This window comes from Zootermopsis nevadensis, unplaced genomic scaffold (assembly GCF_977971745.1).
Source record: "Zootermopsis nevadensis isolate Lab colony 2312 unplaced genomic scaffold, Znev_1.0 Znev_ptg000012l, whole genome shotgun sequence".
Classification (NCBI taxonomy): Eukaryota; Metazoa; Arthropoda; class Insecta; order Blattodea; family Termopsidae; genus Zootermopsis; species Zootermopsis nevadensis.
This window is the reverse complement of record NW_028259144.1, coordinates 6,578,458-6,599,472: the sequence shown is the minus strand read 5'-3', so window position 1 is coordinate 6,599,472 and position 21,015 is coordinate 6,578,458. Positions and strand designations below refer to the sequence as shown.

General features: G+C 38.5%; 1 protein-coding gene across 2 annotated transcripts in view; it reads left to right on the top strand.

The window, feature by feature from the left end:
• The window catches only part of LOC110826786 (uncharacterized), a 230,284-nt gene that overhangs the window by 167,848 nt on the left and 41,421 nt on the right, over positions 1–21,015 (top strand). For both annotated transcript variants that reach the window (XM_087347784.1, XM_022057773.2), the window contains exons 2-4: positions 3,271–3,504; positions 3,915–4,105; positions 8,510–8,556. In XM_087347784.1, the coding sequence (XP_087203910.1) occupies positions 3,271–3,504; positions 3,915–4,105; positions 8,510–8,556 (472 nt within the window). The remainder of the gene's footprint in view (positions 1–3,270; positions 3,505–3,914; positions 4,106–8,509; positions 8,557–21,015) is intronic.

Genomic DNA, 21,015 nt, shown 5'->3' with positions numbered 1-21,015 from the left:
AATACGCCAGGCGTCATTAGTGAAACGGATAGAAATGTAAAAACAACCACCCTCGCTGTACCAAAGAATGCTCCGTGATCCGAATGTCGAATATTACCAGTGAGTGTAACATCAGTAGTTAATAGGATACGTGAGGTCGTTAATTTACCACTTACATCTACAGTTCTTTTTATATCAAACGTATTTAAATAAAAATAAAAGATTTCTATTCGTTTTAAAAGTTGTACACATTAAATGTCGTTCCCATTGAAACTGTGGATTCTAAAAAGTTACGGTAACCGTTAAATCGCGTCTCTTAATTTAAAGATAAAGACAAAAGTTTTAACATAAATGAAAACTACGGAACTTGTAATTTTAATCTGTGAGCGAAAATGATTCTTAGAAGCTTTCCAAACCAAATAATGTCCCCACTATACTGATCCGCTTTCTGTGTTTTATTTGTTTTGATCGTGCATCCCTCACGTAAAAATACACATCATACCAGCTGAATGTCCACTAATATTTACTGTATATGACAAAACAAACACTAGTTTTTTAATAAATATTGTAGAATGAGTTTCATATAGGCTGTTACTGGATATGAGTAGTTGAATCAGTCATTTTCAAAACCATATGAGTCAACTCTTTGAGAGAATTGAAGTATATACTATTTGCTAGAACTAAGCTATTGTTTCCTAAGCAATCACAAAGGCAAATTGCATTGTCTCCCATCGGAACATCAGTCCAAGCCTTCACGGCACTTGGGCCGCCTTATATATGCTGGCATTTTTGTTAAGTTTTTTCGAAAGTAAGTTGTGTGTGTATGACCGATTCATTGCATAACCAGCCTCCGGATAGAAACTTGAACCCTAGACTTCCCGGGGAAAGCTATCACACCACCACGACGCCCGAACAGCCACCTTCTAAATAACGGTACAAATAAAATCAGTTACTACCAGTTTTATATATATTTCTCATTTCAAAGCTTCGTAGATATCTATTATTTTTTGAATTCGACAATTTTTTAAACTTCGATACGTGTATAAAAATTGTACTAAATTTCTCAGTCCTGGGCCTAACACTCTTAAAAGACAGGGGATGTTCTAAACGTGTAAATATTTACGTATTTCCCCAAGGACATGCAAATGGAGGCAGGAATATTGTTGGTGTTGTTTGGAATGGCTTCTTTGTACATCTACCAGAATATATTTTATTTACTTAATGCATGTGGTATGTCACTATAAGAGAATGCAAGGGAATAGAATTTGTACTGATACTTTTCCACGAATCTGAAATAAAACTTTTGTGTGGACAGGACACGGCGTTAAAGAATTCCCATCTGGTCCTCCGCCCTGCGTAACTGCGTGGTTTTAACGCACACAGCATGGCCCAGTTATCATAGCAGCCGAACCAGTGTCTTTATATCTTCTCTTCATGTTGGATATGTTTTCTCTTGTTCCAGAGATGTTTCTCCACGTTTCTTTCTTGATGTCTAACATCGGGTTTCCCTTCTTCCTCCATAACACAATTTTATTTCTGTGCTTCAGGTCGTTTTATCATCGTTATCCCATTTCTCTCTTATTCTTTCGTCAATCTCCGAGGATTCGTCGTTCAATTGTTACCTGTATTGTTACTGTAGTTGGCTCTATTACCGCTAGGGGTTCCCTGAGGCATTAGGGGCGTTGAAGCGACCGAATTCGTACAACTGGAAGGAAGAAAGTAGTTATCAGCCAGCAAAATTCGATCATAAACTTTTTTCTTTCAGGAATTTTATTTCTTTTTGTGTTTCGCGTTGTCTTTCCTTTTCAATGTCCATGTAATTTCGAGGAGAACATCTGTTGTCAGTCATGTTAGGCCTGTGAGCGTACTAACGATTTTAAAGTTTTAACTTTGAATTGCAGAAATTATTGCTTTTTTATAAATGTTATCCCAAGGATTTTGCTATGTTAGCAATGGCACAGAACAGATGTTTGGATTTGGTGTTGCAGTAAGAAATACGTCGTCTTAGAAACGAGAAGCATTTTTTACGTAATTCGCCGCTATTCAAGAGGTGTTTATTCCCTGAAACGTCGATAAATATCTACCATACTCTACGGCGCAGTATCCCGGAAGACAGCCATCTTCATAATCTCCTCCCTTAGAACTTAAAATCTTACCCGATTTGTCCAATAAACGTCCTCATGTGGATAACAGGACATTATTTTAAAATGGTAAAATGTATTGTAAGTGAATATTAAATCCGAAGAGAGAGAATAGACATATGTAAAGGTTTATATGGTAAGTTTACTGTGTTGTTTTGGTTTTAAAACGTCCGCTTGTCGTCTTGGTATAAACGAAGTGCCTTGTCATGGAGCAGTTGATCCGTACGCTGTAAGGGGTGAGTTGGTCGGCCATCTGCTAGTTACCCGTGTTAAATGTGTGTTAATGGTAATGAACTGGACGCATTTGCAAAGTAACATGACGGCCTGCTCTATTTTATGAAGAGCCCTCTTCTGTTTTATGGACACGAGATGCGTTTCCTTCCTGAGATATGGACTACACAATGTAAATTGATTACAAATTGAGAAATATCTGCACGCAATTCATGAAAGTAATGTGTTGCATAATGTTGTCCCGTTTACCCTAAACTAGGCTTTAGTGAGAAAGACTGTCGGCAATGTTTTGTTCCTTCTGTTATGAATATTTACCAAGCCCTTCTTGAGAATCTAATAGTCACTTAGCTGTCAAATTTCGAGCTCTTTATGGAGCCCGTAAGTTCATTTCCGTTTCACGAAAGTCCGTGACTGGGCCCTATTCTGGACCAATTCAGTCCAGTGTATACCGTTTTTAATATTATCCTCCCACAACACGTTACTTCTAAGTAGTCTCTTCCCGTCAGTTTTCAGGCGAAATTCTTTTTCCGAAGATGTACTTCCCGCAAACCATTGCGCGCTACATGCCCCGCCCATCACATGCTTCTCTATTTGATCAAACTGGTAGTATTTGATTAGGTTGGAAAGCCTGAATAAGACCACTTCGATGATCTCGGCGTAGATGGAAGGATAGTATTATAATCGACCTTAGGGAAATAGGTTTCAGTTGTGTGGATTAGAATAATGTGGTGGAGGATAGTAACCGTTGGTAGACTGTTGTTAACACCGTGATGAACCTTAGGGTTCCATAAGAGGCGGAAATGATTATACCAGCTCGTGGTGTGACTGTTGGCATTTCAAGAAGGGGTCTACTCCATAGAGTAACTTAATTAACTAAATCTAATAACAATATATTATTTTTACTGTTGTTTCTTTTCAGTCGGGCGAACGCGGGTACTTGGAGGGCCTTGCTTCGAGATACGCGGACTTGTTCAACACTCACTACGGAGATGTCTTGGAACACCTGGAGGATCTCCGACGTCGAGAATGGGATGAGTTATCTCCACGGATCAGAGTTCTCGTCGGCACTACTCCGGGTACTCCACCCTCAGAGGCGTATTCCCCCAACACCACGGGCCCTGCAGGGGGCATTGTCGGACAGCACACACCACAGGTGAGTGGACTCCAGGATCGTATTTAGAGAGGACTTCATTGCTGGTTTGCGCGTTCGTATTATCCACATGTCTCTGTGATGAGAGATCCATGTTAGGAAGGTATATAGGTGGGTGGAATTGAAGGCCGACGCGTTCTAAACCTCGTCACAGAATGTAAATATAAGGGTTAATTCGTTATGAGGTAGTTCGAATTCGAGACTTTATGAATATGATATATAGACGAAAAATCTATGCTTCGGTCTGATTTGAAACTCGGACTTTTAGCCCGGCTGTGGTCAGTACAGATGAATTCTGAATTATTATTATTATTCTCTGTCGAAAAATATCAGGTTGCTGTTGTGGATTTAGGAAATTTAAATTCCTGAAACTCTACCTTCACATCATGAACGGACCTTGTTCTTGACCCTAGGGTCATCACGGGCTTACCACTTCGCACTCGCAGCCTATATACGTCCCTGGTAAATATTCACCGTCCAGCTGTCTCAGTGACAAAGAGGAAGACGAAATCTACGGCTTTGGTTACGGCGTCTATGGCAAACAGATGCTTCAAAGACAACAGCAGCACAAGATGATAATTTCTCCGCAGGTCAACTACCAAAGGTAAGCAGAATTCATTGTGTTTTGTGTAATTGTTCAGTAGCCATTGCATAGCGCATAGAGCGGTTACGTGGTATCGAAGGCTACGTTAGGTTTCTATAAGGGATTTATTTTGATGGTGAATAAATACGTCGAAGAACACCTATTCCATGTTGCGAGTGTTTCAGTCGGATTTTTGTAAGTAAAGAATTGTGGGTCATTTGTTTTAGACGCTTTTGCAATTTAAATTTTCAAAAAAAATGTACGTTTAAACGTGACCATATCGTGTACTTTATTCATCTTCCTGCATGTTTAGCAATTTCGGTGTGATGTGAGCAATGGACTTCCGCTTTTCAGCCTTAACTTCAATGGAGAACGGCTCAAGGTCATAGCTTCTGTCTCACCGAACCAGCTGAACTGTTCAAAACGGATTTTAGTGACATTTTTATCGAGAATTTATACTCAAATTTGTCAATAAATGTCAATTTTGGTTAAAATCATACATCAATAACGGGCTCTTTACTTACGTTCTTGCGAGCGGGACTGACTGGGCGGGAGAAGCACCAGCTGGCTACTCAACTACGAGAGAAATCACCAGTGATATCAATCCACAGACGAACTGACGTCATACACTGCGCCATCGCAAAGGTCATTGGCCTCCGGGTAACTCTGAGATCAAGGGCGATATTGGAAAAGATCAAAGGTGATGTTCTAGGGAACACGCCAGAATTGTTACAATGTGCGTGCGGTTTTTTAGTGTTTGTTTTTAAAAACACATAGCAACGATTCTGAGAATATTACTGTCGATAAATTAAACGCTGGTATCTCACGTAAGGAACGCATTTATCGTAAAAATAGTACCAAGTTTCCCAGATACAGTTATTTAAAATTCTCAAGGTCATATTGTTCACGCTTATTTCTGATAAACCGTAAATACCTGTTTGACCGTACTCATGTCAACATTATGCCACGTATAGGTCAAGGTCATATCGAAGTCAAGTGAACATCGGCCCAGTAGTTTGTCAGATACAGGTATTTAAAATTCTCAAGGTCATATCTTTTCACGCTTATTTCTGCCAAACGGTAAATACCTGGTTGACCATACTCATGTCAAAATGAGACCACGTATAGGTCAAGTTCATATGGAAGTCCCAACAAGATCGGCCCAATAGTTTGACAGATACAGGTCTTTAAAATTCTCAAGGTCACTGTTATCTGGTTCAGAATTTTTTCCTCGCCGTCTGATATCTAAACACGTAACAAAAATACAAAACTATAATTTTACCATTTTGTTCAGGTATGAAAGTTGATCTCTCACGTTGAGAAAATAGCATCGATTTAGAATATTTTATAATAGGGCTAGTAGGAGAATACGTATATGGATCAAAGAAGGATAAATATCAGGAGGCTGGAGAAAATTTCATGTTGACCAAATCAATAATTCATGCTCAGGCTACTATTAGCATCTCAAGAAGGACTCTGGTCAGTGGAATTTTCCTCTGAGAAGTTATAATAGGAAATGTTATAGAAAAGTGAAGGCGCAGTTCTTCGTGATTTATGTTGGTAGTAGTGCTGAAATATATGTTTACAAAGTAACTGAGTCAAGTTAAGGTAATATCAAACTATAACTGTTGGAGGTCCGACATGGATAAACTTTCTGTTAGCATTAAAATGGTGAGCAGTGGGTTCATATTTAGACACTAGGTAACCATTCATATCCTTGCCCTTTGCGAAGTACGGGTTATTTGGATTCGGTCCTAATTCGGCTGCAGATCCAGTTCATCAGTGAAACCATCAAACCAATTTCGCTTATAACCCTCATTTCATCATTATTGTACTTATCATCACAGATGACCCGGAACAATTTATCCGGATTGCTTCTTTATGCTTGTTCCGTGTACCGCAAAGCTGTTTCGCTTGTACGTGGAAGACATTCCAAATCTGACATGGTCCAGGGTGTTCCGAGCGTGATCAACGATTACTGTTCTGTTGTGCCTTGGTTTACGACTCTGTGACTACTGTCGAAGTTACTAGAAGGTTATAGAATAAAAATGACTTACCGTCAATCAAGAAGACTTCTATATCGCGATTCTGACACGACGACGTATGCGTGATGGTTTATTGCGCAGAAGGAAAGCTGAATGTTGCGATGTTGTGATATCTTCCACTTGAAGCTGATGCTATTATGCGTATAGTTGTCACTGGTCAGATATCACATGCGTCAGAATTGCATGTTTACGATTTGGCTACACTGCGTACACGTGTTCTATTGCAAAACCCGCGACACTCTTTGGTATAGTTTGGTTTGGTTTCCTCCACTTGACAGTCATTGGTGCTGAGCCTTTCCGTTTGATTCAAGCAGTATATAACAGGAATTTTGAAGGCGTAGGACGAAACGTTCTTCAGCTACCAACGATTCTAAAGCGAAAGACGAATTTTACAATGTCAGACCCTGCAGTAACATTACATTCTGACTATAAGATTTTCAGTGATCACTCTGTATCTTAAAACCTGTGTATTTTTACGACGTGCTGGTTCAGTTGATCTAATTTGCTGGTTGATCGTTAGCACGATACTTCGCGAACAGGAAAAATACTGAACACAAGTTTTTCGGGCTTTGATAAAATTTCATTAGTGTCTCTCTGGTTTTCTAAATTGAGTTTTTTTAGGCGTGGTTGGTCAATCAACTATTATGGGTTTTCTTAACATGTTCAAGTCTCTTAAAGAAGAGAAGCAAATACACTTTTCGTAATTTCCTTCAAGACAAGGGACTTGGGTTGAATATTACGGTGAAAGGAACCTAAGTCAGGGCTTAGTGGAATTAGATTAAGCACCAAAATTTCGTTTTGTCTTTGATGCACACTCCAATAAGATGGAACGTTCTTCTAGTAGCACGGTATATTAAATATCCAGCTTATTTTCAGGGCTAAATTCCATTTATTTGAAAAATAAAATTTTTAATTCCAGATTTATAGTCTAAAAATTGCACACACCCATTTTTAGCTGCAATTTTGTACCAGTTTCCGCCATGTAATAGGTTACAATTATTTCGCGCGCACGCCATGTTGGTTTGTATCTAGGAAAACAGTTGTCTTGTCAGAACCTGTGTACTTTATGGAGTTCTGTTAACCTACAAACCTTTTAGACTGAATGATGCTCTTTTATCAATGCCGAATGTGGTTTTAACAATCATACTATACTTCAATTTACGGATGCAAGTAATGTGACTCCGAGGTTATAATTTCGTCGAAATCTTTTAAGCGAAATTTTCATGACATTCATTTGTTTTATAACGTCGATTTTTTAAAACAAGTTAATAGACAACGCCAAAGATTTCGTGGGCTACAATAGTTCATATTTAGGCAAGTAATTTTCAGAGGCAATTGAAGTCGTACTGTTCGTGGTCCCAGAAATATCGCCTCTCGAAATGAACGGCTCTGGTCAGATTATATTGTCACAATTATTGGTTCGATGGACCGTACAAAGTGGTCAAGCCTTAGTATATCGTGGTTTTCCATGTTGGGCTGGAAACGGAGTTGCCAGGCGCATTAACGTGTCAAACTGCTGATTACGTAATTGATGATTTGATATAACGCACAGAGCTTGTTACTATTTGCTGTACTAATACGGATGGATGGTGACGATGATAATGATGATAATAACCGTGCTGCATCCGTAGATTAGTGTAGTTGTGCAGTGTTTGTATTGCTTCTTGCATAACTTGTGGGCGAGGGGATTACATATTGGTGTGGGTCTAGAATTTAGCGCGCTGTATAATCTAATGTACGCTTCTATTATGCCACGAATAAGTAACGCCCAGTTTATGTTGTCTTGCGTTATTTTGCGACGTCTACTCAACTACTGAGGTTTCAGGTTCTTATGACGGCGAGTATGAAGATAGTCTTCTGGGATACTGCACCGTGTAGTATTCTAGAAGTTGACAGACGTTTCGGAGGTGCGTAGTGCCTTCATCATCAGGGTGAAGAGTTTACGAGGCAATTTTTGTTTGTTTATTTAACGACGTTTCCTCAACATAAGCCATGTGGTGTTTAATGGGCGGACGTTTATGAATGATGAATTTGAATACACTGGTCGTGGCCTATTTTAAATTGAACATCTAAGTAAATAATCGAACTATGGGCATACGAAATACGAAATAGTAGGGTTTACCATTTAACGACTACGTTATTTGTGTTCTTACTTTGCGGAAGAAATTACGTTTAGGAACTTCAAAAGAAACTAATTGTCTGTGTTATTAATTGCGTAATTTTTAAGATGTAGAGGCCTATAATTATCGGTAAAACGTAAGATGTAAACGGGATTCATGGAAATGGAAGACAAAAATGAAATTGGTTCCATAGAACAGACTCACAATATCATTATTTTAAGTCTAATAAAATGTTGACAGTTTTTTTTATTCTGTTTCAGCTGTCTTAGTCCAAGGTCCGCTTACTTCTATGAATTTCCGCCTAATGGTAAGTACATGAATGTTAATTCCTTACTTCTGGTTAGCCTGAAATTTTTACATATTTTTATTTTGAATGTTGAACAGAAATATTCCCATCCAGTATGTGCCTTCTGCTTGCACGTACAAATAACTTTGAATGGGAATCGCCGAGTTTAAAATTAAATATTGCTATCCGGTGTTAGAAACTTTTCATGTTGTTTCATAGGGCACTAAAAAACTTCTGCCAGGTCAAAGAGAACAGGAACTCTAAAACGATTTAATAACTTGTTCCTCCAGGTTTACCCCATCTCATTTCGCCTTGAACGTAGAGAAAATTTTATGTTTTCTGCTGACCGTACACGGTTTGAACTTTTGAGTTTTGCGTCTGGAAAGTTTTATATACTGAAAATCTATGTAACCGGAAATTTAACACGGTGATACATCTCTAAGTAATGTAATTTCTCTGTAATATCCGCGGCCATCTGTGAATAGCAGGAAGTGTTTACTGAAAAGGAGACATTGTATGTTGTTCCCAGAACTTCTCTTAGAAAACAAGTGGAATTTGAACGTGATGTGAAGTGAAGCAGCTGTGAGTGGTAAATTCACCTCACGGACCGAGTTAAGTCTTTAATTTCCTCTTTTCTGTGTATACGAACTTCAGTCACAGAGAAACTGTTCATTTTTCTTCTACTTACCTCAGATATTGTACCAGAGTTGCTTGTCCGTATTATTAGTGACTCAAAGACCCAATGACAGAAACACTAAACAGCTGATTGATTTTCCGGTTGGCTGGTTGGCTGATTGATTAAACGACGCTGAATAATTTACCGACAGATTGATAGATGTTTGAGGGACGCACATGCTTTACAGCTTAAAATAAATGTTAATAATTATGCCCGTGCGTAAGACGTAAGACGCCTGTTCGAAACACTTCGAAAGACCGATAAAAATTACGAATTGAAATAAATGACTGAACAATGAAAAATGAAGATTTGTAGACAGTAAGTAAGTAAATGAATGAAAATAAAAATGTTGAAGGAAACGGCTTCACTTTTTTCTGGGAGAAATATATGAAACCATATTTTCTTTAAATGTTTATGTCTATGTATGGCAGCGGAAATTAATTACACAGCTGACTGAGAAAATTTTAGGATCTGACCTGGAGAAAAGAGTCTGGGGTTCGGTTCTGAGATGATATGGTAGTCCGATTTGTACGTGGTCTAATGTAGTCTGGGTTTCAATGGTACAAATGCCTTTTGTTTCGTTACTTTGAAAGTTAATATCAATAAAACTTCCATAGTGAGACAGAAGTTTTCCCGCAGCATTATACTGTATTTTTATATGATTGTAACTTAATTGTACGTTAATTTGGTTTAATTTTACTTTTATGGCCCTGACGTAAAATTTTGGCTCTAGATCACGTGCACAACTGGCCGCAGGCAAATAATGCAAACGCAGAAACGACATTTTCTTAAATTCCTTCTCGCTGTTTCTCCCTTTTCAGTACAAACTCTGGTACAATTACGGTTTTATAAATTTTAAAGACATGGTTTGCGACACGTGCGACTGTGTACAGTTGCTGAACTATAAAACTGGGCACAACGCTCTGCGGTTTAGCAAATGTTTATCTTTCTCTTTCCCTCTTTCTCATTCCCTCTCTTTCCTTCGTGTCTTGTTTTTATATCATTCTCTTTTCTTTTTTTATATTTCCTTCGTCCTTTCTCATTTACCTACTTTTTACTTCCGTCATTATTTCACCACTATTTAATTATATTTCTTTTATTATTTCTCTCTCCCTTCTTTCGCTCTCTTTTCATTCATCCGCTGTCTTTTCCTCTCCTTCAATTCCTTTTCTTTGTTCCTATTTCGCCCTTCGTTACTGGACCGCAGTTAATTTAATTATACAGAGTGTCCCACAAGCGCTTGCCATATTTTGCAGTAACGTAGAAAATCCTTACGATCTTCTCTAAAATATTTCTTCCATTTTAACTTAACTCTTATGGTCGACTTTGGTCCTCGTGTGTTTGGCGGATTCTAACGTATGAAAACACAAAATTGTACGATCCTAGTAAGCAAATTTTATTATCTTACAAGGAGTGCTCGAAATTGCTTCAACGTTTATGGACGCTTCATCTGAGCGTAAAAACAATATCGCCTGTGTTTGATCTCGTGTGTATTCATCATTTCACATGGATTCGTAACAAGGACTTTGCTCCATGGAGTTGTTAAGTAATTAGAATTAAGTCTATTAAACGTTTCTGAAGTTATAGATTGTGTTCATGTTGAATCAACTGACTTCTAAATTTTCATGTTTCTTTTCTGTGTGTTGGATAATGAGGATAGTTCCTTTCCAACATGCAAGTCACTCATTGTACCCGACTTTGTTATTTTTACAATCAACTTGATTCAGCACTTTGGATGTGAATCCATTTCACTGTATATTCCGAGGGAGCATAGCGTATTGTGGAACTGTGGGAGGGGGGCATATATTGCACATAAATTCTAGTAACTATCGAGTTAGCTAGCAGAGGTTCGTAGGCAAGTACAGCTCGGGGGTCCCCCCCCCCCCATATCCCCTCCCCGAAGTTCTTGTTAATGAACTGCGCATAGGAGAGCAGAAAACGTTGGCCAGCCGTAAACTGTATTTTGTGTGAAGGAATCCGGACTGGCCTAATCAATTTGTAATTTGGGTACAGCGCAGCTGAACGCTCCTCGGAAACCAGTGATCCGATGAATTATAGTCTGTCCTCGCTTTACGTTACGAAATTTTTCGCCCATACGAACTTTTATATTGAATCGCATACCTTGCGCTTGGCTCGTCATCCGAACTTCAAATCACTCATCCGAAATCTTCAGAACAAAATCAAGCACGTGTTGAAAAGGAAATTAATGCAAGATGAATATTTGTGTTCCCATATTTGCTTACAGAACGTATTTCTGTAAAAAAAAAATTTAATTTTTATAGCATGTGTAAAGTACTTGTATGTTTCGTTTAAGTAAATAGAGTATATTTATAATTTATTTTAATTACTGCTGTTACAGAACATAGTTGTTCTGTGTTTCTGCCAGTTGCTATCACTGATGACATATACACAGCTGCGTTTAGCAGTTCGTTTTGTACTGATTTCTAGGTTTTGTGGGCGGTTGCCAGAAAGAACGCTTGTCAATAATGCCGCAAGCGAATGCTACGATATTTAATTAGATTGTAATTAGAGGCCGTTTGCCAATAGCACTCCTTGTGTGGTCCTGTGTTCCCAGACATCATATAGTTACAATGTTCCATCAACAACAAAAATTAAATGTCCCGAAGCATGAATTCCTAAAGCAGTGGAAATATTCGACAACTCTGACAGTTGTAAGCTCAATAAGTCGAGGGATCTTTCAAGCTTTGTTGTGTGCTGTCATGTGACGTCATACATTGAACGTCGCACCTTTGCGTCGTATTTGGTAGATGTCGGGTTTAAATCTAGGCCTAAAGGCCGGTTATCCTTACATATTTTTCATGTTTTTCCTCTGTCCTTCCATACAATTTTCGATAATCTTAAATCAAACCACAACCGCTTCATTTTATGTCGCTTTTTAATTCATCCCATTTTCTACGATGTTCGCTAGCTGTTGAAGGTGTCGTAAAATAAACCGTATATTAAATTAGAACGCTGGCCTTGTAATCCTGGTGTCTCGGGTTCGATTCCCGGCGGTGCCCGAATTTATAACTTGTGTTGGGCAAGGCCGTGGTCTAGGCAACACGGAGTTTTCCTCCGGGGGCTTCCCCGGTTTCTCCGTGGCATCCCAACAATTACTCCATTCACACACAGAAGAAGGCAATGGCAAACCACTTCTGGATCATCTGCCAAGAACGTATATGAACAGGTCCCAGTCCGAGAAAAGGATGGAAGGATCCTGTTCATATGGACCTGTCGTCAGACAGAACACTAAATAATAATAATTAATCTTACTTTATAAATAACCTCAGTAGTTGCATAAATGCCGTGAAGTAACCAACGACACAAATGCATATAAGGTGGATAAAGAAATATTAACATTTTAATATCCTAAACTGTTGTAGGTTTGCATTAAACGTTTTAGGCTTATTCAATTAAATAACTCTGATTCTATGCAAATCTCAGGATACGTGTAGTTCATCCATAACAGTCACTGTACTCCGGAATGGACGGTCTGGTTTCGATTCCCTGCGGGGGCAGTGGGATTTATCTCAGTAACCGCATGCAGACCGACTCTGGGGCTCAAATTTATTCCTACCCGGTCAGTATTGGGTGTTCTTCTCCCTAGGTAAGACGGACTGCGCGTGAGGCTGACTGTTCATGATCAAGACTGCAGCCCCGTCACGTTTTTATGGTGTGGTGCATAATGAATACTTTACGTTATATATATGATTTCCTTCAAAAATGCTTTCCGAATAAAATATTGTTTCATAAAATGTGTGTATTATTAAGACGTACAACGTTTATTTAATATGCTTTCCGATGTGTTTAATGCAAAGAGCGTGTGAGAAACAACTTCTGAGGGGGGGGGGGTTTATGTATGTGTAGTTTACTAGAATTTACCTTTGACTCTTGTTTTTCCTACCGCACTGGGACTTTTTTTTAAAAAAAAGGCTACCATGGCAAAATCAAATAATTTGTTAGGTTATAGTTATAAATAAACACATACAGCTCTTTCATTACGGGATCTGTGTTTTGAGCAGCGAGTTCTGTGACCTTAATCAAACGCTGAATAATTAATATTCTACCCGTCGTTTTCACGAATCAACCAAAGTACTAAGAGTGATTTTTTTTGCTAATTTGAATTTAATTTTAGTACCGGTCCGCTACTTCCAACGAAACTCACTTCGAGCTTTGTATATTTCCTCAAACATTGGTTCAGCAATATTTTAGACTACTTTATTTTATAATGAAAGGTAGACGCACAATTGTATTGTGCCTGTATTCGATCGTATGCATGTAACTTCGATGGGGAACCGTGACGCAAACAAAATATTATATTGGGAACAAATTATATATATATTATATATCCTAAAAAGTATTATTTTTTTAAATTTTCTTCAGTAATAGAAATTTAAAGCTCTGTGCCGTAGGCCTGCATGATTATACTCAATCCTCGATTTCTTGTAAATCCTACCTTAACTTACTAGTTTCACTGTACTAAGAACATTGATGAATCTGTTAAATCATGAAGTTTCACACTATAATGTCCTCGTTATATAGTGCCCAATCTCCGTCTCACTTGAATGGACGAATGTGCTGTTCGTGGGATACGGAAACCTGAAATTAAGTTCTGACGGTTACGACTCTGATAGCAAGAAATGCAATTGAGGCGCTGTGGTGAACAGTGACAGAGACTAGCTCTATCTACGGGACCCAACAAAGTAGATACCTCTCACCTGAAGACGGATACAGAACCAACCTCCGAAACGTCGTGTATTTTAAAGAATAGACAATGGTAAATGTCCAGACAATGAATAATTTTAAGTGTAATCTACCGTCGTCAAAACCCTTTAGAATTGAAAATATCTCCTGTCTCCCGTATGCATGACCGATTTGACCATTTCAAGTAAATTGCACTAATTTGGCGCTCATTCTAAGTGCTAATTGAAGCTTGGAATTGACGAGTATATTAGAGGTCGTCAGACACGATGTCGTGACGAACTTCCATCTATCATGGCTGCTGTTATTCACTGCAGTGGTCCCCACCCAAAAGTGATTGTGTTGCAGAAAGCAAACACAGACTTGTCGCTCCATGCACTCCAAATAATTATCACAGTTTTCACGAAAAGCGCGTTTATGTCACGCCATTGCCTCTTAATAAAGACATTACAACCGCTTTCCTCTGTAACGGGGGATGAAATATGTGAACCCCTATATTGTTCTTAAGTTATCATGTTGGTAGGAAATAATTCATTTCAACAAGTTGTACTTCGAGTTTCATATATGCCGCCAATCGTCTCACAGAGTTTATACAAAAACACGTGACAGCGAACAGACTTTGTAAGAATACAATTTCTTGGACAAATCTATCATCACATCGCTTATCATTACACATTTCAGTTCTTTAAGGTCAAGAGAGGCATTTAATTTAATTTAATTTAAATTCAGCAGGTGGCAGGCTATTCTATCATTTCTTACGGCTGTCTTCATGATAACAAAGATTCAGCAAAATAATAATAAAAATCCTGAAGCCGTTGAGTAGCCAAGGATGTTGAGCGAAGGGCTTGTTCTGAAGCGAGTGGTTACACCCCCCCCAATACCTGTTTCCTTTTGCCAGAAGGGATGATTTAAAACAAACTATCGTGTGTGTTTATCGGCAGCCCTTTCAGACACTAGATTCCGGTAGGCTAAACTTACTGGAATATCATTTGCGTTTGTAAGATTTTCCTTTGAGATGTATTGTATATATTCTGGATGACCAGTGTTTAAATATCGGACATTGATCAGCTATCTGAGGTGAGAATTTTAGTATTTTTTTCATGGCCCCTCCATGTGAATGCTAAACCGTGGTTAACGAAGAGAAAGGTTAGCTCATGTACAGTTGGAGTGACGTAGCGTGTGATCATTTTTCACCGTACGTATGAATTGACTCGGGAAAGTATAATTCGATTTAAATTTGAAGTTGGAGAGTTTTGAGGAGAATTTTTGTGTAGATAGGCCAGTTTCAACAACCACCGTAGATAAGAACATTCTTTATCTCAAATACTGTAGAGACATAATGGTGTTGTATCAGATGTAAAGAACATTTCTAGTGTAAATGTAAACAAGTGTTTTGTTTAATGTTGCTGGAACAAACTTTGTATGAAAATATATGAGTAAATTGTGGCTTGTGCAATTTTATTCCACCAGAGTGTACGGCCCATTGGCATAAATGTACGGTGATGTGTTGGTTGTGGGATGAATTGCTGTATGCAGATTTAATGAAGTTGACTAATATTTGTGGAAATCGCCACAGAAAACAAATACCAACCAGCGTATAAAACCATTGCTAACATTGTTCATTATTGATCCCATTACTTCCAGTCTGACTATAAATGCTGTACGTTTGTGGTGTAACTATGCGTATACAAAAAAGGTATTTTCAAGTTCAGATGTCGTGTTTGTGACCGTTGAACCTAAAGCACATCTAAATATGGTAGTATATTGAGTAAGTTGAATGAATCATTTCGACCGAAAGCTAGATTTTACATTTATTAGTGAAATGTTATGTAACCCTTCGAAGTAGAAGTTCGTCTAAATAATATTAAAGAATTAGTCCGTACTGCAAAGAAAACACCACACTTCTCCGTCACAAAGATCGACTAGTTTTTGTTATTAAACTAAATAATTTTTCTTTATGTTGAGACTCATACAAAAGACACCATTACTTATTATCAGTAGATGGTGCAAATAGTTACCACACAACGTCACGGACCGGACTGACTTCTTTCACGGCCTTAATTTACCCACCCCTGAATTATAATAAGATAATTAGGCGTGTAAAAACCAATTTGTTTTTGGATCTTTCGTCTTCCAGCAAAATTGGTTATGATTCAATGATGATTGTCAGTTGAGTACATTGGTCAATGTTTATTGCTGATACTTCGTATTCATAGTAGCCGTCATCGAATTGCATGATTCATGATCATAGCAAAATCGTACAACGTTGCAAGACGCCCAGGCGAGTGAAGACAGCTCAAATCTCGCAGCGTAGCGTGGCTGGAACCGCGTGGTAAGGGGAACGTCCATGAAGCAAGCATTTTATTGACGGCTGCTGTAGGCTGTTCAACTACTATATTCCTGTATTTGGCACTTATTACTGTAGGTTAGTATCAATTTTAGTCAAAATCAGTTGAGTCTAGTGTTTTATGTATCGCTATTAAACGGAGACACGGATGTTCTGAAGATGACCAGCGAGCGCTAACTCGTAATTCATATGTGATATTTAAAGGGGCATTTATAAATGGAGCTCATTTGTTTTACCCTTTGCCCTTCGAGTGTGGTGCTTCACCTGAAATACGAGGTATAAAGAGCTCAAAGCACTGGACACAACATTTATGTCTGTAATAACTTTTCCGTTGCTACCTTTAAATAAACAACTTAGTTACTCCTGGCCTATCGACCTGAGTTATGCACCCCTTGTGCGTTTTACTTCGCAGTTCAGAGGGCCATCTGTCGTCCAGATTGCATCTGTAGTGACGCATAGCTTGAAACAAAGCCAACCTGTCACTCGTTACCACTTCTGACAAATTGAGCTAAATTGTTATGACTTCCGACCGACATTTGTATATTCTTTACTGCCTTCTTGTGTGTAGTGTATATAGAATATCTGTCGACACTTTGGAACGTTCGAGAAAAATGAGAAATGATCAGTTAGTTACTTTCGGTGGTTTAATATTTTTGTGGGTGTTGATTATGAACTGTCTAGAAGGCGTCTGACCTAAATGATTAGTGGTAATTTATTTTATTTCAGAAAAATGTGGTTTATTTGTAGAGTTTTAGTGTATTAAATATTGCAAAAAGACGGAGAATTGTGCCATCGGAAATTTAATTTTTAATAATTATAATCAGAAAATATTAAGTAGGATTTGAGGTTCTCCTGGCGGTGAGTTCAAAGATCTCTGTCTTCTGAGTTGTAGCGCCATGTAGTCTGGTAGAAATTTAAGAACGTTTCGGAGGTCCTTACTGCCTTCATCATCAGGGCGATGAGTCCCAGAGAAGACAATCACCTGTTCTGTATAAGGCTTCCATCCGATACATATTGACCTTGAAGATGGCAACGTAAAATCTTGACGAAACGTTGGATATCTCCCAGCGATCGACGCTGCTGATCTCCGAAGCCCAAATCTCTGCAAAGTGTTGTTTTTATCCATTTGAAATTCCCAGGTTGGTTTCTCCTGTTGGTCACGCAACCCGCGCAACAAGTAGCACGCTCGTTTCCGTTTTAACTCTGTTACTTCATGACTGATGTTTGAGTTCGGTTCATTGCAGACGGCAAGCAAAATCGATGTCTCTCAGGACGTTCAGCTGTGGTGTTCCGTGACTCCTGTCAGGCCCAATGGTTCCATGTCCGAAAACTAATGGCTCTTTGAGGCGAAGTGGCTGTGGATAATTAACCTGATCGAATATTGGATGATTTATCGACTCAGCTGAGGTGCTTTTTATCGATTTTCTCTGTTCCGTATCAAGTGTCTCGGCCGAGTGAGATCATGGGTTCGAATCCCGCTTAGGTCATGGATATATTTCTTCTAACTGTGTTGTGTTGTCCTGTTAGTAATTGCACACCAAGGTGGTGAAAATGTTCGTGTACACACATGCACTCTGTCTCCAGGTGACTGGTTGCCATTTTACTGATATAGATGTTATTACCAATCTCTTGAAGATGGGAACAGTGTACCTCCGAAACGTCCAATGTATCATACAGTAATATGATATAATGTTAGTAGCGTTATTATTAATCGTGATCATTCTGATGATCATCAACTAACATAAACAGTAGACACTTATCTGTTATACAATATGGCCATTTTTATGTATCGATAATAAATGTCTGTTTAGTTGTTTTATTTTGTAAAATATTAATCGTTATTTCAAATGGTGTCACGTGGAAGCTGTAAACTCTAATAAACGTCGAGCCGTTGATCGTATTGAACCTGTGTGTTGCGTGTTTGGTGTTTGTGAAGGAGGCAGTATATGTGCAATACTGCTTGGAGCTCGGTGTGATTGCATGTCTGTAAATAAAAATGTTCACATCCAAAATATCGCACGATATACGATATTCATTTGTTATGAACATACATATATATAGGCTTACAGTATTAAATGTTCATATCGTATTCCCAAAGGATTCGGGAATTTTTATGTTTTAACATTGGCATTGCAGCCTGCTTCTTGGTACGAAATATTACACAGTATATTTACCATGTATGACCTAAATTACACGTACAAAATTTATTTATAATATTCCCCTCCCTATATTATTGATGAGTATTAGATGTTATTATTCCATCGACGTCTTTATCTTCCAAGTGGTCTCTTTCTATACTCCTTATTATGGTTTTAGAACATGAACGTGTTGTGTCATGTGTTCCTGCGAGCGACAGTAACTGGTTTGGGAATCCCCGATGACGGAATCCGTAACTAAACAGGTAGCAACTTTGGGATTCAAACTTCACGGGCGCCGTTTTTCAAAGGTCAGATCTTTGTGGACACTCGAGGTTTACGCTGTGAGTAAATGTCCTAACTTGTTTTGCTTCAGGACGTGAAGCAGAAACAGATTCTTTTTACTTCTAAAATTTATTCTCCACATCAAATTAAATTAGATTTTCTGTGAAAAACTGTGCTTGCTTTTACATATTTTTTGTGTGGTGGTTTCTAGTTATTCCCATGAACGAGCAAAGATCTCGGTAAATGCAGACTTCTGCGTTGTTTCAAAGTAAGAAGTTGGATACAATCTGCAACGTTTTCACAAATTTTACGTATAATGAGGTTCTCGAGTGTTCAGTATGTGTATGTCATGGAACACTGATTCTTTTTCACATTTTGAATCGAAGCTGGAATAGGATTGGGTAATGGGATAGTACATTTTGAAGGATTATAGTCGGTAACGGCAGAATGTGACCGGTTGGGTAAATGTTACACAGTCAGCAGAGCATGTACTTGGTTCATCTCCGCAGAAAATGAAGGGTGTGAAGATTTCTCACAAAGACCAACTGCCATACACTTCCATCCTATTTCCTTAGTTCAAAATCTCATGTTCAAAGAATCATTCATTCCGTGTCCGATACCCTCTGTTACATTCCATAGCATGCTGTGTTTGACGTTGATAAGCTGTTAGCGTTCCTTTTAAACCCCCGACCTGAAGTAATGCCCCTTTTTGGCTGTCCGCAACTGCTTATTCAATATATTCATAACTGCCCTTCATATATGGAGACGACCTCCTCCATCCATAAAGTGGGGACGCGCAGTGCTGTCTTGACAATGGACCTATTGTCTAGTTTCTCATTAAGAAAGTACTTAGCAACATATTTGTCCTGCCAAGGCCTCCCCCCTCCACGTCTGTATAAGCTCCTCATGTTAACTCCATTCAACATGAACAGTTAAGATAGTGATGCAGATCTAGATGGTTGTCTTCTAGGTTGCAGCGCCGTGTAGTCTGGTAGAAGTTTACCATCGGTTCAGAGGTCTGATGGACTGTTACTTCCAGTGGGACCATCGTTATAAACCCAGTTTTACATGTTGATGACTAAGGAAGGCATTGTCCTTGATCGTACATCGGAGTTAATCAATTTTGTTATTGAATCCTTACTGTGGTGGACAAAGTTTTGCCGGGACATGTTTTTCTCCTATTTATTTGATATTTTCCTGCCAGTATCATTCCACCTCTGTTTTGTATTCACTAACATTTCTGGGGGATAGACTAAAGGCTCTTTAGCGACCGCAGTTTTACAGACACTCTCCACATCGCAGCAGTAATAGTGACAAATTCTGCCCTGAGGATCTGTTAGATGTAGAAAGGAACTTGTTTCTTTATCGTGTGTAGGATTATTTCAGACTGGTAATCAAAAGTTTTGGACGGAAGATGCGACCATTTGTATGTCTGACGCACGTCTTTTATACGTCCACAAGAGAAACGAAATTAATTTTAACTACAAAGTGATCTCTCTGTAGAACCGTTTCACATACAGATTTCTCTTATCATAATTTTCAGTCGCCCAATTGGAAATTTCTACATTCCCCCTTTGTAGACGTCTTTGAAATTCGAATAATACGATGTAAGTAGAGATTTTATCAGCCACTGAGTCGTAAGCTGATTTGGACTGGCTTTTCTTTTACCGCCGAACCATGAGACTTCTTTTCAAGATTTTCTAACTTCTGAAGCTTACCAGTTGAAAAAATTCCGATACCCTTGAGGGCTAGAATTATTTTTCTTTCACTCTTCTTCCTCTAAACTCGCTTACTCGGAATGTGATTGAATTGTCATTTTATTGCCAATTTTGTGCTTACATGCGAATGTTGTATTTATTTTCTGGCCGAAAAGAAATCAGTACTTTGAAGGTAGACATATGCCCTGCTCGAGATTAGAATTTGTACTCGGTGTCCGGTTGCTTTAATATATTTAGTGGTTTTATTAACTGCTTTAAGCAGGTCAGCTACCTCTTCCTTCCATATTGTTTAATTTCCTTCATTTAGGCTCCATTCTTTATTTCAAGGTCACTTAAGTTTCAGACCTTCAGATAACAGCGTCGTTAAATACACTGGATTAATCTATGCATATGAATGTTGTGTGTGTTTTTTTAATATTCCATGTAGGTTTTGTCTTGAGTTGGTGCAACAGAGTAAAATATTGTAAGTATCTTGTCAGTCAGGTGTAAAATGAAGGTACTATATGTAAGTGAACATTTAGACGTGATGTAGACGCGGCAGAGGGTGACATAATACCCCTGGTTCTGTGCAAATGGTATTACTTGCTGCATTGGCGATTAAGTGAAAACCTTTGTTTG